The following is a 25,983-nucleotide window of genomic DNA, read 5'->3' as shown; positions in this document are numbered from 1 at the left end:
GAAGCCCCAGGCATAAATCACTGTCTTTAACTGACTTCCAGATGACCAACAACAACACAGAGGAGAAGTAGAGAGAAAGGAGGGAATGGGTTATCTGGGCAGCAGCACTATATAGCATCCAACTTGTGCTTCTTATCAGCACAGGCCATATTGTTCACCAAACTTGCTTACTTAAGACAGTTTTCTGTCTCCTAAAAATAGTCAACTTACTTGCACTTATTCTCAGTTATTTATCTGTGTACAGCTTGGCTACCAATGTATTAACTGTTCGCATGCTTTATTTAGCTATGCAACACAGGTGGAGACTTTTTATTGATGCAGTGTTAGGCTTAACTATGTTGAATGGCAACATGCCAGTCAGTCAGACTGTCTGCTGTCACTGGCATGAAACTGTTTCCATAGTCTGACTCACACACACAAACATAAACAAATAAACAGCTACCAACCCCCGCTACAACACGCACACACACACACATACACAATATTTACATAAAGAATTACTGTATGTAGGCCTACATACAGGCTCAGTTAACAGTTAAAGGACCTCTTTAGCAATTCAACCAGATACAACAGTATCATCTCTTGACATTTGTCTCCACAGAAAATGAATAGGAGTATTAGTAATGAAATATTTTCCATCCTTGGTTGGAACATTGTCATCAGTGAACCTCAACGAACTGTCACCATTAGAGTCCGGCTTTTAGGGGGCTTGAATTTCAGTGTGCAGGCACCTCTTTTATGGTTACCCAAAGTCACACATTTAACAAGGAAAGTAATACAAACACTTAAATTTTTAAGTATGATTTATTAACTACATAGTTCAAATGGGGAAATCCAAACAAGCTGCAGTTACTTTTTGTTGATAAAAAGGCATCACATACAGAACCGCAGCACATGCAAAATCATCTTCAAAATTAACCAGAGAAATCATTTTAAAAAATCTGAATAAGGTAACAAACAGTAATAGAATAAAATCTTTGTCAGCGAGTCTTTCCTTATTACCATTATTAGTTAAAAAGAGCAAATAAAAATGTGAAAAAAATAAAAATAAAAATGTGTACACATACACACTCGCACACAGTCATCAGTCCTTACTTCAACAAAGATGACAGAGCACTTAGTGTGCCTTTTGTAATGTTGTTTACCTCATGCAGTGAAAATATCATCAACCAAGTGAGTGTATGACAAAGCAACTGTATTCGAAATACAAGATCATCACAACCTCAAAATGTACTGTTAATGGGAATCAACACTTCCCTAATATAGTCAAAACAATATAGGATAGTTTATCCTTAAACATTAGATTTATTAGATTGTGGAGTTCTTATGTGTCAACACGCTGTCCTCTTCCCTAAAATATTGCTGTAAGAGCTAATTAAACACTGAAAACATATAAACATTATCTACATGCCAGAAATCGCCAAAATATTGGCATGGCAGGCCCCCCAAGAGCAAGAATGGCTGCATCTCCCTTGGATGCAGGGAAGATGCATTTGTGATGTGGTTTCTGCAGTGGGGTTGCATTCACTGGACAGAAAACATTCCTATTTACATCCAACGATTTGTTTATTTATTTATTATTTTATTTATTGGACAAAAACTGTCACCTAAAAACAGAACGCAATATTCATAGTAATATAAAACCTAGCCTCACATTGCTCAGATAAGACACATTTATGAATGTATAGAAATTGACTCTTCCCTTAAACCCATTCCATCAATATTAGGTTATACTTTCACAACATATTAAATTGTCCACAGCAGTGTTGTCTTGCTAGTTAACTAACTACAGTTAGCTAGCGAGTAATGTTAGCTTAACGTTTTTAAGCTAATGCTAGCTTAACTAACATTGGCAACGTTTTTTAAGCTAATGCTAGCTTAGCTAACATTGGCTAAAAACGTTAACTTTAATTCTTCATATGTAATGTTGTAACAAAGATACAAATGTTAACTAGCCTATCCTAGAAGTGAAATCACAATTTGCTGGCCAAGATCACTGAGCAGTGGTCAGTGAGCAGCACTGCTGGCTCTGCCGGCTCTGCCATGAACTACAGTCTGTTGCGTGCCATTCCCCAAACCAGCGACCATGAGCACACAACGCTTTTGAAGGGACATTTTTAAGCAGTTGGTCTAACGTTACAACTGTATACCATTTTATTACAGTGGCCAGTACAACGGCCACTTATTTATACAGTCATTTTATTATTTTAAGGTTATTTGTATGATGAAAAGCATGGTAAAACTGAAAATGCTGAAAATGTATCGTAAGTTGTTTAGTTGTTGTTTAGTTTTTTGACAGGTCGGAAACCCAAACAGCCCACCAGTGAATTTCAAAACATCAACACTTTTGTATTTTGAATATAAGTAGTCCGAATTTGCGAATCTATTTTTAAGCCATGTGTTTTCTTCAGGTGACATGTTAGGGCCATTATAGGGGAGGGTTATATTCTGTGAAAAAAAAGAAAAAACTCAGAATTTCTGAGATTAAAGTCTTAAATTTGCGAGAAAAATACTTTAATATTCTTTGAGTTTAAAGTCATAAAGACAATACTATTTTTAAGATGTGCTTGTGTTATCAGGGTTCTGTAGCCTACTCTACTTTCACCAACCAGTATTATGAGATAGGCTGTTAAAAAACCATAAGCATAATAACTTGACGAAGACCTGCAAAAATTTTAAATGACTAAGATGTGACACATGCTTTCAAGCGGCTTTGTTGCAATCCCACATCTGCCTAACTGTCAGAAAGCTCCACCTCTCCTCTTATGTCTGCACAATGGTCTTCACCGACTCTTATGTTGTTATTAATTACTGAAAAAAACTCAGAAAACACAATTTTTCCAAGTTTTATATTGTAAATTTATCTCTTTAATCTCAGATAATATCCAAGGATATCCACAAATATTATATATATTAATATAATATACAATGGCCTTAATACACCATTATAGGTTTCTGTTAATGTTACATGCGGGAAAAAGAGCGTTAATGACTTATTGCTAGTGTACCTGTGTGTGTTAAAAATGTGCTAGGGCAATTTGAACAAGAAACTTTTCTCAAAACAGTTTCCCTCACAAATTATTCCAATTATTGGAGAAAAAAATGAGTGAAATAGGTGAAAGAAGGGTAGAGCAATACTCAGAACCTTTATCTCATTATGCATCTTCTTCATAGATTCCACTTGTCTGTCATTCTAATTAATGGTGGTCCTTCTCCATAAACCGCCCAGAATGTGAGATTATTTATTAGTACCTAGCCATTTGTCACCAGTGTGATAAGTGACAGAGAGAGGGGAAGTGAGAGTTGGCAACATTATAATTGATCATTTTTCACTCCGCAATGTCAGAGTGATTGTGGTAAATCCTTGGTTGCAGCGTGTGATACTGTCAATGCTGACAACAAAAATAAGGCGCATGAATAAAACAGGTTATTGAGATTGATTGAGTGCTGGCAGTGACATGAGGTTTCAGTACATTTTCCATTACCTGAAATGGCAAATGTTGCAGCAAAAGATAAACAGATAATTAAAGTTAAGGAAGCACAAAGAAATGAGGAGTCTACTTGTGTGTTTATGCTTTATACAGTACTTGTGGTGCTGGTGGTGATCTTCCCTCTTCATTTGGGCCTACCTGAAATTAGCATTAAAATTGACACCGTAAAACTTCTATTAATAGCCAAGTCCCATATAGCCGCCTAACCCATTTAACAGCCTAAAGTGGGAATACATTTTAACAAATAAACGCAGGTCTCCATTAAACGCCTAGTCTGAGTTTGTATATATATTCTTTGGATGTATAAAAACTCTTATACCCGCCATGTTGCCTGCTTTACCTGCTTTTAAGCTGCTTAGATTGTTAATACAAATAGCTGACACTTTTATCCAAAGTCACTTACAATTACTAATTATGTCAGAGGTCACATGCCTCTGGGTCAACTAGGAGTTAAGTGTCTTGCTCATGGACACGTTGGAAGATGTGTCACAATGGGGGATTGAACCCAGGTCTCTCACACCAAAGGCAGGTATCTTATCCACTGCCCCATCACCACCCCAAATATTAATGTTTAAACATATGATAAATATGTCAATATGGATCATTCTACACATCGTTAGATCGGTTAGATTCTCCACAATTCAATCGTTTACTTCATTTAACGGACACAGCAAGCCCCAAAGTCTAATTCTTATAAATTTACCGGTGTAACCGGCATGGTAGGAAAGAGATGATGGGAAAAAAGTGCCAACTCCTGTTACCTTTGAAGCACTTGTAAAGTCCGAATGTGTCCATTCCTTGATTATTTATATTCCTTTAGTCTGTACGGGTTTACCGATCAAAAGAATCAAAACAGCTTTTCATAAAAATTAATCCAAGTTACGAATACTGTCATGTAAAGTCCATTGCTCTCTGTCTGCTAACTTCTGCCACACTTTTCTCATCCTACACAGTGTTGTTGTTTTTGTTACGTTGCTGCCTACAAAATATAGGCGCATAAGCCATCTGTCGGTGGTAGATCACATGAATGACGTGTATTTGATATTATTTTATTATTTCATTTTTATACAAGTAATATTCTGTTTGAAATAAATAAACTGTTTCATAGTGGCCTATCTCATTTTTGTGCGAGAGGAATTAAAGGCCTGTCCCATATGGACGCCTCTCCCAAATATAGGCAGGGCCAGTTAAGTCATTTTAGCAAATAAAAGCCGGTATTTAGACTTCCTAGTTTGTACTGTCAGGCAATTAAATGTATAACCATATAATGTAAGTTTCTGTTCCAAGAAAAACTTGTAAATGGCAAACATTGTATATACCTTGTATGATTGCAATTTAGATGTTATGCATGTTCTACTTGACTGTATTATAATTGTTCCACACAGCAGCTGGATATGACTCTACTGTAACTCCTGGTTCAGATATCACAGATACAACAGACAATGTTGCTGGTAAGTTAACTGTATGTTGCCAATGGTAAATTAGTATTTGTTTACAATAAACTGACCTTACGTATGGTTTAGTTACAATGATCAAGATAATGCTTTAAACTAACATAATTTGAAATCAATAAAAAACTAATCACAACAAATGTTAATGTTTTTATTTCATACCAGGCACACCACACACAAGTTGACACATCTTTGTCCCCTATGACTGGTTCCAGTGAAACAGTTGGTAAGTTTCCTGTTTGTTGCCACTGTCTTTATTTGTGTTGGAAAATTAAATCGTGTGAACAGAAGTAGCTAAACATTTCCCAACTAATTTTACCTCACTGCTATGGTAACTGATAAGTGCCAACCAACACATTCTGTTTCTGGGAATTCTGCACCACGTCCACCAATTGATCCTGTTCAGTGGAACATCAAATCTGTCAGACTAGGTAATGACTTACTTGGTTTGCAGGGATCCTAGTTTTTTTTTTCATTGGACGGTTGAATCTTGTAACAGCATACAGTGTAAAACTAAACATAATATAAAAATAAAATATTTTCTAGAATCTTATATTTTTCAGCTACAGCAAGAGTAGATGTTTTAATATTGCAGGTTTGGTGCCACCTCTTTATATACAGTGTATGGGGCAAACACAGTTTAAAATGTTGAGTACTAAGTGTTCAGACAAAAACAAAGTAGAAATAAAAATGGTTTAAGTGAGTTTATTTAATTAGCAGTAAAGGAACTGCAACCCATTTTGTTGCTTGATGTACAAAATACATAGGGGTTCAAAGAAAAATGTGAAACACAACAGAAAGACAAATGTAGTAAAGTTAGCGCATTGTGGAGATCGGCACATGTTGGCCGACTTTTGTATTGCAACTTAAATAAGTTTTTTTGTTTGCTTGCTGGGATCAGAAGAGCAGTTTTTTGTAGAGATACGGACTCTTGTGGATATTAAAACTTAGATAAGGACCCAGTCAGTGAGTGTATAACACTCTGGTGAACTTTAAGTTCTTGTGTGCTTTGTTTTTCTTGTCTGAGGTGCCTTTGAAAAAAACAGGTTGTTGTGATTGTTAAGTAAGGTGGGTTGATTGTCATGTACTGAAAGACATGGGTCCTTTGTGCATGTCAACACGCAACGCTGCACTTACATTTTCTGATGAGATATAGCTTTTTTCCTGGAGGTTAAATGCACTTACTGTAAGTTTCTTTGGAAAGAAGCATCTGCCAAATGAAAGGATATGTAAAGTATATGTAAATATTTAAAGTTCATCTTTATCACAAACATGTTGCTCTTTATCACATTGGTAACCATGAAGAATATGCACTTTTATGACAAACATGTAAAGGTAGGAATAACAACATAGTGCTGAAAGTCTCTATGGACCGGTAAAGCTCCTCTGCTGAACTTGTCTGTATGCTGTGGGCTGCGGAGATGAGTTTCATTAGGGGGGTGAAACACATTTAATCAGCTTTCCCATTAGTCTAGCCCTGCAAAGCCTTCCCAGTCACGGCAGACCTTTAGTTCTGTTTAATTACCTTAGAGATACCACTGTATGCACTCTTCCTTGACATCACAAGACAACATTCGTTTCAACTCAACAAGTGATGTGTGCGTGTTTACTGCTAAGAAAAGAACATGATGTTTATCTTGTGACTAGTGGCAAGACTCAAGAGGGAAAAACAATACTTTGCATGTTATGTGGATGACTCATTCAGGCAGCTCTTTGATCATTAGTTATTTATTTATCCATTTATTAAGTGATCATATCAGTATATTAACACTATTAGTATGTTATGATATAACATTTTAATCATACAAATGAAGCTGGCAATTATAAACTGGCAAACAGAGCCAACTGAGTGCAGCTATCCGAACAGATGATATATAACCCTGACCATATTCCACTTATAGTGGTGTTAATAGTTAACACTTACAGCACAGTAAAATCAATCACAGCATCATCTGACTTGTCTCTGGAGATTGCCCAGTATGGGTTAATATATTATGGCCATAATCGCCCTGCACTGGCACGGCTTTCTCCTTCCTAGCAGCCTGCTGACTTACAGTCGGAGCTGTGGTAATGCAAATGAGCCCATAAAGTGGTCCTGTGTGAGGAATCTCCCTGTGGACGTCAGACAGAGATCAGCTGAGCAGCATTGTATCTTATTCCACAATCCACTACTTCATGTTAAATAATTTGATTTTGCTTTTTTGTTTGTTTGTTTTTTACATTTTGGCCTGCTTTATCTAGCTAGGACTCCATCACTGAACAACAACAAAAAAAAAACAATAAATAAAAAAAGGAAGGATAGAATATACAAAAGAGGTGGGAGTGGAGGATTGTTCAGTTTTGATGCAAGGAAAGGCAAGGTGTGCAATGCAATGGAAAAATGAATGGAATGAAATTGGTGATTAGAAAATGAAAGCGCACAAGAGGGTGCTGCTATCTTATTTATATTAAGCTGTTGAGATGGCTGGGCAAGGAAATCTGTGATTATTATTCTTTGATTTGCAAAGCTATGCCGTGATTGGCCCTTCCTTTGGTGGCGGCATTAAACTTTATGTTTATGGGTCCCAGTGTTAAGCCCATTTCCACGCTCCCCATTCCACACACTAAGTATTGACATTCCATTTAAGTTGATGACAGCGAGGAGGGTATTTTATGACAGAAATGTAATGGAAATGCATGCAGCTAGTATTGCTGTAAAAATATCACCCAATTACAAGGACATAGTTGCAGTCAGAGTAAAGAGGATATGCATGATGCACCTCTACTATGTTCAGAAAGAACAAAGGAAAAGTAATTTATCTCAGGCTTGCACCCCTCCACTCCCTCTGTTTTAAAACACATACAAAGAAAATATTCTCTAATGAAAAGCCAACTGTGTGTATGTGTGTACAGGCAAAAATGAATATAGAGATCATGTTTGATATGATAATTAATTACACACATTTAAAAGTGCCCCTGCTGCATGTAAAATAATACAGACAATATCTAAGTGTGTTTGGAGAGGGGGAAAAATAAATGTAATACTGTGGATTGTTGGCATGGTTATTCAATGAAGGTGCTTTGTGAGCAAATGGAAAACAAATTAGGTTAAAGTCTTGCGACAAGATAAATAAAACCATGATCAATTAAGTGGTTGAAAACGACGGCAGTCCAGCACTCAGTAGGGGCAGTCTTTCTGTTACAGTTTCATTCTTGAGCCCCAGAGAAGCATTGATTCTCCCTGGCACCCTGTCCTTTTCATTGCAGTCGATGCTGAGGCCAGCCCAAATCATTCTCAACCACCGCTAATGGCTTCAAGGAATTCAGCCGCACTTGTGGCAGAATTGTAATATGGAGATTTTATGAAATTTGGAATGCAGGAACGAGAAGGCAGAATTCTGCAGGTTGTACAGAGAACACAGTAAATGCATTAACAAAACAATTCTCTGCCATTACTGCAAGAGTTGAAATTACTTCTGTTCTAAGATGTTGAAATGAGATTGAGGTGATAGAGATGTCAGTTTTTCTGATGAAACAGGAGGTAATACTGAACAAACATTTCATCTGTTTTAAAAGCTGTTTCCTACCTATTAACTACCAAAACTAATATATTTTATTATGATTTATTTTATTTTCTGTCTTATTTTCTCTCCTTTGCCCTTCATCTATTCTTTAAGAGCACCTTTCATCTCTCAAGTGTAGGACTTCACCTCACTGGGGGCCTGTCTATGTTTCTGGCCTCAGAATAGTGTAACCCAGGGAGTTCTCCCAAAGGAGCCATGTACAAAAGGAGAAGAAAGTTATTGCAGAGCAGCACTGAGATCAGATGGGTTTCTCGTGGTCACTCTGTACTTCTTTGACCTTCATTTTCTTTGCAGACAATAGTTTTTGCTCACTCCTCTTGAGAGAACAGTATCTTTTTGGATAGATAAATAGATAACTCTCTAGGTGTCGTCTAAACTGCTGAAGACCTTCTAAAAATCCACCATTTTTTGTAATCTTATATTAGTTATCATTTTGCACTAGGTGTCTTTAGTGTCTTTAGCATAAAAAACTATTACAGATTGATTAAATATAGTATAGCTATTTGGGCTCTCAGGCACATTGTTAGTACTGCAAAACAGCTCAGAGCTTTTTGTCAAAAACTGTCAAAAACATGTTAATTTCTTTAAAACCAAAACCAATATATCCTTCAAACCATAAGCAAGAAGAGAAGACAGGTTATCTCATGGAATCCACTAAGGGAGTGACAGAGTGACAGCTTTTTATATACAGCTTCCACAGCCATCCTTACACAACACAGACATCTTCTGTCTGTCTCCTGTATGTCTCTATCCCCTTCTGTCTTTGTTCCTCTATCTAGTCAAAAGTTCTTTGTTCATTCTGGAACTGCCGCTCTGCTTCGCAAGAGCTCAGCGAATTGATGAAGCTGTTGCCGTAAAAGTGCTGCGTTTAAGTCAACGGAGCATTCCCCCTTGAGGCTGAGCAAAGCTTTCACCCGCGTAAGTCCAATTTACAAGGCATATGCCCACCTTCAGACCCATACTACCCCACCCTATTAAATCTAACATTGGACAATGAAGGGTAGAGAAATTGTAAGAATTTAAAGTAGCCTAAATCCATGGTATCCAATTTGTGAATATGGGCTACAAAGGAAAAGGCTGTTGCCTGCCATACAGCATGAGCTACATAGATTGAGAGACATTATTCTCTAACCTCTTGCACTGAGTGCATTACATTACTTTCTACCTTCCTGATGGGGATTCTTATGTTCTTGAAAAATACTGACTCACAAGATTGAAGCCTGTACAGACTTCAGGTTGGACACAGTGCACATGTAAACTGAATGGCAACTTCTCTTTCTGTGCCAACGTTTGGACATTTTTAGCAACACTAGGAAGATTGCAGGGCTCCAAGGATGGAATTGTCGGTGCAAAACCACTTTAATCCAGTTGGAAGTAAGGAGCATAGGGCTAAACAGATAATCTAACTAAAGTGCTAAAACATAAAAAGACTCTATTGTTAATTGCATGCAACTTCTTGAAAGTGCCTTACACTTTCACAATATTGTCTGGAGTACCTCATTTTATAATGACCAGCTTCAAAGAATATTAGAAGTACATGGAATCAAGCAACAGACTGTAAGCTGCCAATGTTCTGCAGGTTGTTCTGTCGAGTTAACAGCTGAAGCCTGAAAAAAAGCAGCAGAAGTCTGTTCACCTATCAGTGCACAGCTGTGCCTGTGATTGTCCCTGTGACATAATGTAATGTGTGTATTACTGGATGTATAAAATGTTTCACATGTCTTTGACAGCCCTGAAGCCTTAACAAACAGAAGTAGCCATTATTTCCATATTCAAAAAGGTGAGACGTCTGAGCCATGTGTGCTCCCACCTGACTCTCTGCCAAAACTAGTCATAATATTCTTCTCTGTCTCCCTCTCAAAGAAAAATTATATCAAATCATCAAATAATAATAATATCACTGTGAAATGTGCTTCTGGAATCAGTTGTTTTGTTCTGCGGTTTTTCTTATCAGACACTAGTAGTCGCGTTAGGTGCCAAATATAAGGCAGGTGCCCACATGGCTCAGACAAAAGCCTAACCATAAGACACTGATAGTCAATTAAAATTTCATTAACTGGTTGAAAAGATTCATAGATGCGTGTCTGTCAGCATGCTGAATGAAGAATGTTTATGTTTTAACATTCTTAAACATGTTTATGTTTAAACATTCTTCATAAGGCAGAGAGTGTTACAGCTGACGGGGTGAGAAAATACCTTTATTTGTCAGCACTTTGTAAGAATTGTAAGATTTGTGTGTCGGGTTTAGAAGACATAGGTCTTTGTTTCTTTATTGGTGCAGATAGTTTTTCAGTGGCTATAACAGCAGAGCAGCCTAGAAGTCCTGATGGTCACATTTCTTGGCACAGAAATGAGAATCCTGATCCATCCTTATAGTGCTAATATAAACACTGACACATTTTACTTTACAAAGTTCTTAAATGCACTTTTTTCTATTTATCAAGGTGAGTGCATTAGTCGGAGTGGGTCTGTTCGGGATGAGAGTGGAGGAGTTTCAATTCACTAGGCTAGATTTATACCATTAAAATGAAACACTTTCTTAATTTGTACACAAGCTAAGATTATTTAGTAAATTAAATAAAGATGAGTCATGAGAGTTGAGAGTTTCCAATGGACACAGCTGGTGAACAGTTATATTATAGGTTAGAGGTATTTCACTTTGCGTATAATGTCTGTCAGCCATATTTTACGACATCAAGCTGTCCAAACCCTTACAACAGTTATAACCAATATCGCATTTTCTTGCCAAGGGTCAGGTGGAATCATGTTTATCTGTGGGGTGGATTGTATTTATTCTTTTTTGATTTAAAAACAACAACTAGATATTGATTTAAAAACAACAACTAGATATTGTCTGTACTCTTCTGATTAATAAATCAGTAAGCCAACTGACTTATTACTTTCCATGTTTACCAGTGAGAAGTAAAAATTTTAAGCCTTGAGAAAGTTTAGCAAAAGTAATCCACATTGGAAACATTGCTGTCATTTCGGGTTTGTATGTGCAGAATGTGTTCAGTGTTGTTATGGTTAGAGGAATCTAGAGGTGAAGTTTCACTTTTTCAAGCTGTAATTTTGAATCTCAGACTCAACTGATTTATGTTACTCTCAGTGGTCTTCACCAACTTGTTGATCGCACGTTTCTAAACATAATTCTCTTTCTTAGAGTGTGAGACGCATTGTGTGCTTGCTGTTGTGCATTCAAATGAGACACTCAGGGGTTCATTATCCTTGCTGATGTAATTGTCTCTCTAAAGACTGCACCTGTATCTGAACATAAGGTATTAGATTTAAACAATCATCATTTAAATCATTTGAGAAGAAACACTTCCCTTTTGTTTTATTTAGCTATGTCAATCTCAAATTGGAACATCTGTGAACCTTACCTGTACTGTCTTTGGAGCACCTTTAATTTCAAATGTACATTGTGTTAAATCTGTGTGGTATTTGGAATACATAATAAGTTTTAAATCTTTTTTTTTTGTTTGTTTTTTTTCTATGATATTTCTCATTATCATTTTTATCATGAAACAATATGATTTAATTAAAATAAATTCAATGAATGAGAAAATGCTTGAAACAGGTAACAGCTACAGTAGCTAGACAGCTGACACATTTGCATGCAAATGATTCTTATTAGTTACACTGAAGGGACGTTATTTCACCTAGTAACCCTATATTAGTATATAGTATATCATAAATTCAACAAAACCCATTATTTGTCTATGTAAACTTAAAATAAATGATTTCCTAACAGTCCTCTGTATATGCACTTAATTCTGTCTATTTCTCATTTTGATGCAAATAGAGTAGAGAAGCATACAAAATTGTCATTGTAACAGAAATGCTGTAGCTAAAATTAAACAATGAATATACAGAAGATGATATAAGATGGAGCTAACACATGATGTAAAGTTTTCTAACCTTTACTTTAAGATATTGAAATTTGAAATCAAACACTTGTTATTTTATATATCAAGGATAAGTATACTGTTAACCATCCTCCATACCTAATTTACTGTAATTAAAAAACTTTCTTGAATCAAAGGAGCATCTGCCATCTTCATCTGTGGGTTGTAGTGAACATTCTCCTCATGAATATGTAAATCATCAGTGAACCTGAATGAAGCAACCTCAAGCCGAGGGCCAAAACCAGCCAGTGATAAATGACAAAGTGATAAGAAATACTATTTGAGCTCATTCAAATGAGTCAGCAGCAGAGCCATATATGGTAATCCACAATTAATAACACAAAGACATAAAATGTTATCAGCTTTGGTCAGTCGCTAATGTCAGAGAATTAGATGAAGGCAAGTGTGACAGCAAAGCTAATGGTCCACACATATTATCTTTAGGCTGATGTAGAAAGTCAGCCAACACAATAGTTCCTGTCAGTGTCCCGAAGGTTTACAGCTAGTGTAAACCTGCAAGATTTTTAGAATCTAGGATTATACAGGGAGTGAACACTGCTGTAGATGACGCTGTTGAGCACACTATTATCATAGTCAAGGTAAAATGTTCAATATATATTTTCAAGAAAGATGGAAATATGTTTTTGAATAAGTTAGAGCTGCAAAAGCTATTTGATGTTACTAAAGTAGGTTTTGGGAGGTGAGGTAGTGGTGGTAAAACTGGTACTTCAGAAGCAGACTTTGTGCGTTACAACTTTATGTACTAATAATTTTGGACTACGGTTCAAATTTAAATGGTGTCCACAACATCTTTCAAAAGCTTGATCTCTTTGTAGCTCCACATAGTGAACAGCCCGAAAATATGATGTTTAACAGAAGTTCACTTGATACTGCAGTATTGATTCTGCTCCACGCTTTAGACAAATTTCTTATGCCCTAAAGGTAACAAGAGAAAATGAAATTGAAAGAAATCACACATCCAAGTTTTTGAGGCCTTTGGGAAGAAATTAAGTTCAGTTGGACTTTAAAGGGGCTGTTAGATGGAGTGTTGGGTGTGATTTTGCCAACAAACCTTTCACTTGTTCCACCATCTGCTATTACAATAAATTCTAAAAGCTGCAGGTCTCTGGCTCTCCTTCTGTTCTGTGCCATAAAGCAGTTTTCTCTGTGCGATCCGGCATATTATCCATGAAATCCAACCCTGGAGCACATCGATGTGAAATGCAGTGTAGTAAGCTATAGTGGCTGCCAATCTTCTAATTGTAATACTCGTACTCACAATTTTTTGGACCAAGTCAGCAATGTGAAGTGGAATATGTAGCACCTTTGAACAATCAAATGTGATTTTGATATTCTGTACTTATTTTACATAATAATGCATAGGTAAATAATATATACAATGCAGAGAAAAGGTGTAACACATTTGTCTTTTCCTAACAAAAAATTAATTCACACTGGTACACATTCATTTACTTTCACTCCAGGAGAGAATAAAGATGGTATCTTGTCACAGTTTATTACTGTGCATGGAAGCAGCGTGCACAAAGAGAGAACAGAGATTCATAAAATAATCTAGGAATTTTACACCTCTAGAAACGCTATGGAGCTGTTTAAGTGGGTGACATGGTGCACAGTCCTACTGATGGTGTCACTCTATTCCACTGATCTAAAGGTGGTGGTAACGCCAAGATGTGCTGCAATGCAACAATGCATGTGAACAATGCTGAATTCAAAATCTTGACTTGAGATTGAGACTTGAGGCTTTGATGCGCTTGCTAGAGGCAACAGATTCTCACTCTCAACTCTTCACATATGGACGCTTGGTCAAGACCCCTTGGCATCACTTTTTAATTCCATGAGTACCCCTTTAATGTAATTTTGGACGTGTAAGGCTCTGTGGTCAAGTTAACAACAATAAATATGCAACGTATGTTTAGACTTTCAAAAAAACATTCGGAAATGTCACAGTTTCGTTAGGTTTAGGCACCAAAACTACTTGGTTAGGTTTAGGAAAAGATCATGGTTTGGGTTAAAATAACTAAGAAACTTTGTGACTTGACTTACATGAGTTACTTGTGTGACTTACGCATCCTACATGACTTAAATCAAACATTTGTGTCATTTTTGGCCCACCCGTCCACCCCAACCACTACTTGGACTTTTGTTGTAAATATCCTACACGTACCTTTAGTGTTCATAAATGACGCTACAGGGCTTCCCCCAGTGCGTTAAACTGTGATGCTAAGGGCCTCCCCCGGTCAACGGGTCTTGATCATGCGTCTATATGTTGGAGTGAGAACAGGTTGTTTGATGCACACAACATGTTTTTGTGACAAAATTTAACTGTAAGTTTTGTTTGTTTACAAGAAAACTTAACAGGACCCTGGTATGGGTTTACTATGACATCATCAGGGTTCTTTTCTGACGGTGGAAAGCGTCCTTGAAAGCCACAGAGGACATTATACAACTGTTTTCACAGGCTGAGTAGTACTCCACATGACAAGTAAACCGATGTCATGTGTGTAGTGGACAACAGTGTGGATTTGTGCATTTTATATTAAATAAATTTGAACTACTCAACTATTCCTCTCTCCCTGAGAGCAGGAGGAGGGGTTGAGATCAGCTTTCAACAGACGGCTGAAGAGACCCCAACAGAATGGGGGTGGAGAGGTCACTTTCTCTAAGAGCTATTCCTGAGCAGCCTGATCGTAAAACTGGCACCTTTGATTCCGAAGCCTGATAACGCGTGCCTGACTGTTAAACTGACAAAAGGGACATTAACCAGCGATTAGCATTTCCCTGAACAGCCTATCAGAACTCCCCTTTAAAGGGGGCAGGAAACCCTAAACTACCTTTAGGGTAGGCAACTGACCTTGCTCTGTGTTTCATTACCCCATCAAAGGGATACCCCTTCACGCCTAAGTGACAAAATCCAGGACAGCCCTTAACTTTGTGTAAACAAAGACTGCAGTCTCCAAAGACTCAAAGCATTAACTATTTAATTAAATAATCTTTTAGTTACTTGATTACGTTTGCCTCTATTTGACATGTTGTTGCTATCTGTTGTTGATATTATTGCTGAAAAGAATCTAAATAAGTTACTTTTGCAGTGTTTTTATTTTCAGCAAGATTAAGGACACTCCTTCATCTTATGTGTAACCAATGCTTGTTCACAATACTTTCTCACACAATTCCTTTAGAAATGATATGATGATGATAAAGAAATGTCATACTATACTCTATTAATTGCCAGCTTGAATTTAAGGCTAAATAACTAAATTTCCCAGTTCCTAAGGAAAGATTGTTTGGATTAATCTAAGCTTTCCTCATGTAACCTGAGCTCCCCCAAGTGGACAAAGTAGTATTACATACCATAGTCGGAAATGCCGTTAATGTATAAATGTCACTCATTTATCATGACCAATAATTTGACAATTGTTTTCCTGTTACCAAATGCTTAACTTAGAAAGGTACAACTGTTTGACCACTGAGGTTTGATTGTGGAAAATAGATGATCATAATACGCGCAAATAGATTTTCTTTTCTTGTATAGACATTAAAAGTTTAGAAAGACAGTCCCTCTGGAAACCGGAAACGCCCCCTGGGGGAACCACGCCCCAGACCACAAAAGAGCGACACACGACCTCTCTAGGTCTCTTCTCTTCCGCTCTGCTCTCTGGACGCTTCGGCATGCGTCCGGCGTGCCCCTCCCAGCAACGCCTAAGAATTCAACCAGCGCAACGAAGTCTTTGTTTCGCTTGAAGCTACACACGCGAAGTGCCGCGACATCGATTTGTACCTCAGTTCCAGCAACTTTTCTTGTTTTATTTTCTTTCTTTCTTTTGTTTTGTTAAAGTTATCAGTCCGTTAAGTTACACTGGTCTAATTCAGGAATGACCAAGTTCTCTTTTTAAGCTTTTTCGTCGAGCCAACTTCACTGAGGTCAGACCCAGCCACGTGGTCTCGCCAGCGGCGACGAAGGAAACCTGAAAACAGCCTAATTGCCAGACGGAGGACGGCCAACCCTTGAGGTTTTTCTTCAGACACGGAGAACCCCGGAGAATCCCTAGCAAAAGCCAGGATCGGGCAGCTAGCGTGGGACCCGTGCAACAGGCCAAAGTAGGCCGCCGACAAGCAGTAAGACCAAACAAAACATTCTGTGGTCAGGGATGTCCCATAGTGTTAATATTGTCTTTTTAACTCCTAAACTCATAGCTTACTTTCATTAGTTCTCCTCTGCCGTATGAGTCAAAATGCTTCCCACAATCGAACCTCCATTCTCATTGTTTAGCCATTGCTTATTTTCCCTGATGTATTTAACCACCTTTTTATATCACCTTAGTTACTTAATAAATTCACTGTAACCAAGGAATTGTGTGTGTTGCCTGTTTCTACGTCCCTGCCAAGAGAATTGACCCTTTATATATGAGACTGACTGATTGATTTAAGATAATTGAGCGATTATTAACTAACTGATCACTGGTGAATAATTGTATAATTATTAAAAGCTACCTAGAGGTCCGGAGACTCTAGGATAATAACAACTCCGGTGGTGCCCCTTCTTTTTCTAAACGAGAGCTTTTTATGGATTAATATATTTTGAATATATAAATTCATAATTGGGTATTAATTCTCATAAATTTATTACAATTCATAGCTAGTTTAGACATGCTACATGTGTAAAGTCAATGAAATGTCTCGTGTTGTCAGATCTGAAGCCTCCAACAATTTCAGTTGGACCCAACCTGGAACTCAGTCAGACCAAGTTCTGATTGTATTTGCTCCTTGGCTTCTCCAGGGGATTTGGATCTGCCCACAGGCCTCTAATTCAGACCTTTGCTTTGTCTTATCATATGGAGGAATCAAACATAGCAAATAGAAAGCATTTTCCATGGGGATGTTACTTTAGCAGCAATACAAACAGAAACCACTTGCAGCCTCACACCAAATTTAAAATGTTAAGATAATATGTCAGGTGTGATTACTGTTTGGATCACAACTCTATCCTTAAGAGTTACCATTTCAAAATATCTCTGCTTATATATATTAGTTCTCTGTGAACTTTGTGTTCACATTTGCTTAAGCATGGAGCCTTTTTATGCTGTTGTTGTACTTACTTTTTATTTTTCAGGCATTACGGCAGTGTTCATCAGTACGTCAGTTTTTGGTTTCAGGTTTAACCATTCCGCCCAAGTGTGCAAGTGAAAGAGTCGACCTTCATCATAGTCTTCATCTAGTCTGCATATCACACGTACTTACACGCAAAGGACTTACACACATACATATTTCCAGACCCTATAATAATGTGCAGATCTGCTGTAGTGATCACTGTCTCCCTCCTCAGAGATACTTAATGCCTAAATCTCTTTCTAACTGGCAGGGAATCACATAATTGGCTGTGGTCCATTTGCTCACCCGCGTGTGTGTCCTCTTACTAACAGCAGATTTTAATGAATCGGTTTTACAGTGATTAGAGCTCCTGGCCATAGGGGGTCAGGAAGGGAGTGGGGGACTGAGAGACAGCCAAGCATGGATGTCTATCATCTGCGTGGTCTGAGCAAAGTGTTATGGCCTTAATCAAAATCCTGCAGTTTTCTCTCTCCCTTGATAACTCTTTGTCTGCTGTGTCGCTGAACCTTGCAATCTCTTTCTAAGAATGTGAGTTACTATCTTTCTTCCTGTCTGCTCATGCACACACACACACACACACACACACACACACACTACAATATATCTATATTTCCACCTTGCCATAATGCTATTAGTCTCTACACACAGTATCCATGGTACCCAAAACGTATCTCGAGGGGACTGGACTACAGGTGACTGAAGCAATTTAAAATTACACTCACTCATGTCGGCCTTCTTTCACAGCTTATCTTGTGCAACAGTTGATGGGTATGTCAAAAAAGACCCAAATATTTTCAAATCCAACCATATATGTGTTATTGTAACAATTTCAAACAGTGACAATGGATTTTGCAAATCCAATACCTCCAGCAAATTTCTTTTCATCTTTTTTTTATGATGTAACGTGGTCTATATAAGTCATTCCCTCTGGGAAACAGATCTACAATGTCTAAATGGGACCTCAATTTTCATTGTAATTGTAGCCAGAAAAATGTCTCAACATCCTTTCACAGCCAGAGGCTGAATGTAACTAAGTACTGTTAATCAAGGACTCTATTTAAGTACAGTTTTTAGGGTACTTGTACTTTGCTTATTTCCATTTTATGCTACTTTACTTCGGCTTCACCACATTTCAGAGGGAAATTTTATTTTTGTATTGTATTATATTGCATTTATGACATGTAGTTGCTAGTACTTTTGGATGTCAAGGTTATACATTCAAAATATATGATCAGTTTATAAAATATGATGCATTGGTATGGATATAACTACTAAACCATACATTAAGTAATTAAAATTCTGCATGCACAGTAATGTACATATAAATAATCCAATAACATAATTTCACTCTTGACAGGGACCATTCTGCTGCCTAATGAGTGCTTTTACTTTTGATACTTGAAGTACATTTTGCTGGTAATGTTTCTGTACTTCTACTTAAAGGATAATTTGAAAACAGGACTTTTATTTGCAGTGGGGTAATTTTACTAAAGAAAGTACTAGTAGGTAAAAGATCTGAATACTTCTTTCACCACTACACAATGTAGCAGTGATCACCATATGCTTGCAATTTACGTTTTTAATGTCAAATCTCACATAATTAAATGACAAAATAAAATGTTCCTCTCCTCGTTTTTTTCATGCATTATACACAAAATTCATTACACACACTGTAAAATACCATACCTTTCAACATAAATTTTAAATGATGGCAACTGGACCTAGCTTTGTTTTGGCTGTTGATTCATAATCTTGTGCCAAACACTTTCTTTTGATCTTTGAGAACCCTAAACAGCAGACACTTACAATGCTAAAAACAAAAATATGCCCACATAGAAATACCTTCACTGACATCTGCTGCTTGATAAGCACGACTCATAGCCTGAATCCCAGCCTCTGTGGTGATACAAAGCATGGCTCACAGCAGTGCACTGCAGAGCCAACTCCACTGATTTACCATGTCAACTTCTCTAATTCACCATGTTCTCCATGTTGGCCAGACAATCCATGTAGACAGCTTCAAACCAACCACACTGACAGGGAAGGCAACGGCAGTTGGGGGTCTGCCCAGTGTGTCTCTGGCTATGACACACCTGTCAATCAAATGGAAATACCACAATATGCAAGCCAGAGAGCTGTTGTGCTGGTTTTCCTGCCAAAAGGAGCCACGGATGTAATTTCTTTGTCAGCATTGCAACCTACATCCCAAATTACTGATCCTACAAGTTTCTACTTTCTACTTTGGTCTAATATTTCATTATTATTCACTGGAATGTTGCTGGAAATGTTTTTTTTAACAGATTAAAATATTTTTCATGCACTAGAGATACACAGTAATCATTGTTATTAGTGGAAAATGGATTCTAGCTTCAAACATTTAAATTTTCATGGATTATGTTTAGTTTTTTCAGGCATTACTTATTAAATAAATTCTTTATGATAGTTAGATAGATGATAGTTTTTGTCAAAATCATTCACATGTGCATTGAGCAAATGCAGGTACGAGACAAGGGAAACATTAAATATAATCCATCCAGGAAATCCAGGAAAAAAGACATGGTAACAAATAATTTTGTATCAGTGGTTGTTTTGTGTCGTATTTACTGCAGTAAAATACAGTCGATGAGAGTCGATGAAAATTCTGCTCCTGTACACACTCACTCATGCACAACATTGTTTATGCTTGCTTTATCTCGTTCATTTTATCCATCTTTGTTGTGGACACTATTATAATGCCTTTATGCTTCACCCTTTAAGAAATTGGTTCAGCAGAAGCCCGGTCTTGCCTTTTTCACGCATAAATGTATTACTTGGTTACTGGTTTGTCAACTCATTACTGCTCTGAACAGTTTGGTCCAGTCATTGCTCATTCTATCTACGGCACATCTGCAAGCATGTCGATGAAGAATGTAAATGGAAAATGGAGTGGAATTCAGATGACCCATTGTTCAAAAATGATCCCCTCAAAATTGGGGGGAAATTCAAACCCACGCAGATATGAATGATTTAAAAGATGATTTTAATTTGCCTGGGTCATCCTTTTTCTATATGCTGCTATGCACAGGTATATAGTGCCATGAAGTTAACCTCTTCAAAGGCATTTGATAGCAGCAGTAATGCAAAGTACTCATAGTACTCAAAGTACTCAAAGTACTCATAGGTTTTGAGTCATTTGTGTGTAAAAAGTATTCTCAATATCGCATACAAATAGAGTTGAGTACAGAATTGAGAAGCTATGGTATAATTTGAAATGTATTCCTGTAGGCTATCTTCTATTTTAAAATGATGCTAATTACATTCTATGCCTCTCTGTTATGTTCACAAATGTCACTCATTACCTATATTCATAATGTTTTTGCCATTCTAATTCCCATCACATACTACTGTTAAACTACTGAATGATTCCTTTTCTTTTTAAACTGTCAAGCTATCAAAGGCTGTTTTTTTTCTTGTCTTACAGCTACAATAAAAGATGCGGTAATGAGATGGAAACAACCTCATGTCCTTAAATTAGAACGGTGGTAGTCTTCATTCTGCATCTTTTATTCAAACTGTCAATAACACATGCAAACAATGCAAAAAGACAAGTCGGAGAAATTAATGAAACTGTATTTGTTCTGTATTGAATATATTTGCCTATATATGCAATGGGAACTTGCTAAAGTGATAGGGACAGCAGGTATAATAGTGTACATGGTTATATGAATACGGTTAGTTTGATGAAAGCAATCTCTATTATTGTTGTTTTGTAACCCTCTGTAATTATTTTGTGCTTCTTTACCTTAACAATAGTATACATGCACACATGCCTCTTCTGCAAATAAAAAACAAACTGGTCACTACCTGTATATGTATGTTTGTATTTTTTTGTCTTCTTTTTTGGTAAGCCTTGCCAGTCGTGGATAAAAGACTTTGCTTAATGGACTGCACTGAGTTTTTCGGAGATTAGCTTGTTGGTCAACCTACTGTTACATGATGACAAAACAAAAATGATCCGTGTGTTCCTGGCATTGTTTCCTGTACTGCTCTTGCTTACACTCCGAATGCAATAACTTGACTCACTGTATAGCTGACTGATGGGCTGAATGGGCTATGACTTTATTTACACCTACTATAAAAGTGTAAAGAGCATCTGGGTATGCTATACGGACAATGAACAATCTGATCATGCCCTTGCATTTACACATAGTACTTGATGTCGGCATCTGTCGGCTTAGTAATTGGATCTTGTTTTTTATGAGTGCTTTGCAAAATAAGGACAGTGCAGGAGAGGTGAAGAGGTGCCAAGTCTGTGTATTGTTGCATACATGGGCAGGTGTAGATTCACAAGGGCTGTTGTTACTGCAGAGCCAGGACTTATTGCAGCAGGAGTTGTCCTCTGACAATGTGAGCCAAACCACCTTTCGTGGGTCATTCTGTCTCTCTAAGTGGAAGAAGCCACTATGTCCCACTGCACTGTGGGAGTTTGCTAATTTACATATCAATATATTTTGTTTACTTTATTGCTTATTTAAAAGTGGTATGATGCATATTCAAAGAATATTAAACCCAAAGACTGATGCCACAAAACAATGAGCTACTGTATCTTCTTTTGTTAAAACACATCTCAAACATAAAACCCTGACTGTGCCAGAACTATGACCATTTCTAAAATGTTAGGGTCAGCTGGTCATCATCCATCATCCAAAAAGCAGCTCTTATTTCAAGAAGATTTAAACGTTGAGGGCTGCTGTGCTTCCTACTCCTTCGTCTTCTTCTACCACAATGCTCTGTAAGTGGAGATAGTGAGTGGCTCATATCGATCTTAAAGGTTGTCAGTTTACTGAAAAGCTGCTTCTTAAGTCACAGGGATGGCCAGTTTCCCAGTGTGCTACATATACAAGACTCTACGATTCTCTCAATAAGAGCACGTTAACTGTAAAAACTTATTTTGGTATAGACAAATGTCTTTGGTATCACACAAGAGATATTTCATAGAGCAATTTTTTTTTTAAAGCACATACAGTACATTCTAGTTCATGCTTTAGGTTCATTACAAAATTATTTAAGTATGAAGTCATCAATAAATCCCAGTCGTAAATCATGTCTTCGACACGTTCTACAGTGCTCTATCAGAATGAAGGTTTGACATTAAAACCAATGACATTAAAGACAACGCAAGATTGTTGCTCTGACAGTATGCAAGAAAAGGTCAGAATGGAAATGACTGTTCAGTCATTGTGGAGCTCCAGAGGCAACTTTTTACTGTCACTTGATAATAAGTGTCAAGGCAGTTATTGCCAATGGCTGTTACTTTTGACTGGTGTGGGAGTATACTTCTCTCAGCAGCTTTTATCCAAAGTGGGAAATAATAAATTACAGTAATTAAGTACCTTTTTATGTTCTCATATGTGTTTCACAAGTTGGAAATCAGTTGTATGCAAGGATGTTTTAATAAATGTACACCATTTTGACATTAATGACAGAGTATAAATATTATAGGATCTATATAAGCTGCTATGGAAACTTCCCACCATAGACAAATGTGTGACTTTAAGGAACAACATGAAATCACTCCAATCCTATTGGCTTGTTGCTAGAACGGTAAGGTGTGACAGAATAACCAGAGGAGTATAAAGCACACCTGTACACACTCATCATTAGCTTAAACTATGAAGCAGGCGCTTCAGGCTGGGAGAGAGGTGCGGCGGGCCGACGCAGTGTCTCGTTCCCCTTCTCGGGGAACCAGGGTTACATACGTAACCCGAGACGTTCCCCTTCGAGGGAACTCGAACTGCATCGGTTACGACACTATGGGAACGAGATACCCACTAAACCGTGCCGAAAACCCCGCCTGCCCCAGTGTGCAATAAAGTGGCACGACTAAGAAGAGAGTGCACGAGTGCCAGGTGCCAAAGGAAGGTCAAGACTGTAAACCGAATGAATGTGTGCGGAGTGGCCCAGCCAGCCGCTAAACAAACATCCTGCAAAGAGGCCCCGGAAAGGAGGGCTCGAGAGGCCGCCATGCCTCTGGTAGAATGAGCCCTCACAGCCACAGGTGAAGGCAAACCGCGCACCTGATAGGCCAGGGAAATAGTCTGAACAATCCAGTTGCTAATAGTATGTTTGGATGCAGGGAGCCCAGCCCTGGGGGACCCAAAACACGCTGGCAGCTGGTCAGCCTTCCTCCAACGGGAGGACCTCAGAGTGTAAATACTCAGTGCTCTGACAGGGCAGAGCAGATGAAGTCTCCCGTCCTCCGCCGTCACATGAGGTGGAGGATGAAATGCCTGCAGCACTGTGGACCCTGCCGCATAAGAAGGCACTTTAGGGATGTATCCTGGACGAGGGTGCAGGATAGCCCTAATATTCGCCGGAGCAAACTCCAGGCTTGCGTTGAAACCGAAAGCGCTTGGAGATCCCCCACCCTCCTCAGAGAGGTGATAGCAAGGAGAAAGGCCATCTTGAGGGTCAAGTGCTTAGCCTCAGCTGACTCCAGGGGTACGAAGGGGGCCTCAGCCAACGCCCCAAGAACCACCGTCAGATCCCAAGTGGGAACCTTGGACCGAGTCGCAGGTCTCATCCTCCGGGCACCACGGAGGAAATGTACAACCAAGGGAAGTTTCCCCAAAGACCCCTCCCTCAGAGGGGTGTGGAAAGATGAAATAGCTGCCACGTACACCTTGAGGGTGGAAGGGGAAAGACCAGCAGAGAACCGGTCCTGGAGGAACTCAAGTACCTGAACCACCGGGCAGGTAACAGGGTCCACCAACCGCTCCCTACACCAAGTGGAGAAAACACTCCACTTCAGGCCGTACATCCTCCGTGTGGACGGGGCCCTGGAGCCGAGGAGGGTCTCAACTGCTCCGGCTGTTAGACCCGCCTCTAGGTACTGTGCCCCCTCAGGGGCCAGCCCCACAGTCGCCATATGGCGGGGCAAGGGAGAAAAACCCGGACCTGCGCCTGGGACAGCAGGTCTCTCCTCAGAGGCGGGCCGTCCGGGAGCGACATGATGTCCGAGAACCACACCCGGGTTGGCCAGAACGGGGCTACGAGCAGTAGGCCGACATTGTCCTAGCGGACCCGCTCCAGAACCCCCGGGAGCAGAGCAACTGGGGGAAAAGCGTACAGACGTAACCTTGGCCACGAATGTACCATGGCGTGGCGAGGAACAAGAGAAAACCATAGCGGGCAGTGCGTAGTCTCTTGAGACAGATCCACGTCTATGGGGCCGAACTCTTCGCACAAGAGCTCCACCACTTCGGGGTGAAGTCTCCATTCCCCGGGCCTCAGCCCCTGCCTCGACAGCAGGTCTGCTCCCTGATTCTGCGTCCCCGGGAGATACATCGCCCTGAGTGATAGTAACCTCTGCTGGGACCACAGGAGGATCTGACGCGCCAGTCTGTACAGAGGGCGGGAGCGCAGACCGCCCTGGTGATTCAGATAGGCCACCACCGCTGTGTTGTCGGAACGAACCAGGATGTGGTGGCCTTGGAGATCGGGCAGGAAACTCCTTAGAGCCTGGAACACCGCCAACATCTCGAGACAGTTGATATGCTACTCGGATTGATGCACCTGCCAGGATCCCCTTGCAAAGCGGCCGTCCATGACCGCGCCCCAGCCCGTGAGGGAGGCGTCTGTCGAAATGACCAGCCGGCGACAAGTCCCTCCCAGCACAGGCCCCTGGGACAAGTTTCCTTCCAAACTGATAGGGAACGAAGACACTTGCGCGTAACCCAAATCAGACGAAGAGGATTTCCCCTCGGGGAAAAACCCTTGGTCCTTAGCCACCACTGCGGGGGTCTCATGTGCAGCAGTCCAGATGGTATTACGCTGGACGCAGCCGCCAGGAGACCCAACACTCGTTGAAAGTGTTTTATAGTGATGGCGTGGCCTAACTTCACCCCTTTCACGGCAGCCAATATGGTGTTGACACGTGCCGGAGACAATTGTGCCCGCATCGTTGTCGAATCCCATACTACCCCTAGGAACGTAGTCCGTTGGGTGGGCGCCAGTACACTCTTCTTTGCATTGAGCCTCAGCCCTAAACGCAGCAGATGAGCCAGAACGACATCTCGATGCTGAACCGCCAACTCTCGAGACTGGGCTAGGATGAGCCAGTCGTCGATGTAGTTGAAAATCCGGATGCCCTGGAGCCTCAGCGGGGCCAGTGCTGCATCCATACAATTGGTGAATGTGCGAGGGGAAAGTGCCAGGCCGAATGGAAGAACCCGATACTGGTAAGCCACACCCCCGAAGGCGTACCTCAGGAACTTCCTGTGAGAAGGACGGATGGAGACGTGGAAATAGGCGTCCTTTAGATCTATCGTGACGAACCAATCCTCGGATTGGATGTGCGTCACGATGGCGGGGATGATGAGCATCTTGAACCTGAATCTCCTCAGAGACCGGTTAGAACCCGCAGATCCAAAATAGGGCGCAGCCCTCCGTCCTTCTTGGG

The 25,983-nt window shown here is 39.4% G+C and overlaps 1 protein-coding gene across 6 annotated transcripts in view; it reads right to left on the bottom strand.

Moving 5' to 3' along the window:
• Positions 1 to 25,983, bottom strand: part of LOC123958873 (protocadherin-9) — a 311,831-nt gene that overhangs the window by 254,498 nt on the left and 31,350 nt on the right. The window contains exon 3 of one of the 6 annotated variants that reach the window (XM_046032579.1): positions 15,067 to 15,087. The exons of 4 other annotated variants lie outside the window; for them this stretch is intronic. In XM_046032579.1, the coding sequence (XP_045888535.1) occupies positions 15,067 to 15,087 (21 nt within the window). Of the gene's footprint in view, positions 1 to 533; positions 547 to 15,066; positions 15,088 to 25,983 lie in introns of all 6 variants that reach the window. One more of the 6 variants, XM_046032575.1, reaches the window with a different exon arrangement.

The sequence above is a fragment of the Micropterus dolomieu genome, linkage group LG20 (genome assembly GCF_021292245.1).
Source record: "Micropterus dolomieu isolate WLL.071019.BEF.003 ecotype Adirondacks linkage group LG20, ASM2129224v1, whole genome shotgun sequence".
In the NCBI taxonomy this organism is placed as follows: Eukaryota; Metazoa; Chordata; class Actinopteri; order Centrarchiformes; family Centrarchidae; genus Micropterus; species Micropterus dolomieu.
The sequence above is the reverse complement of the archived record's forward strand: the minus strand, read 5'-3'. Positions and strand labels throughout refer to the sequence as shown.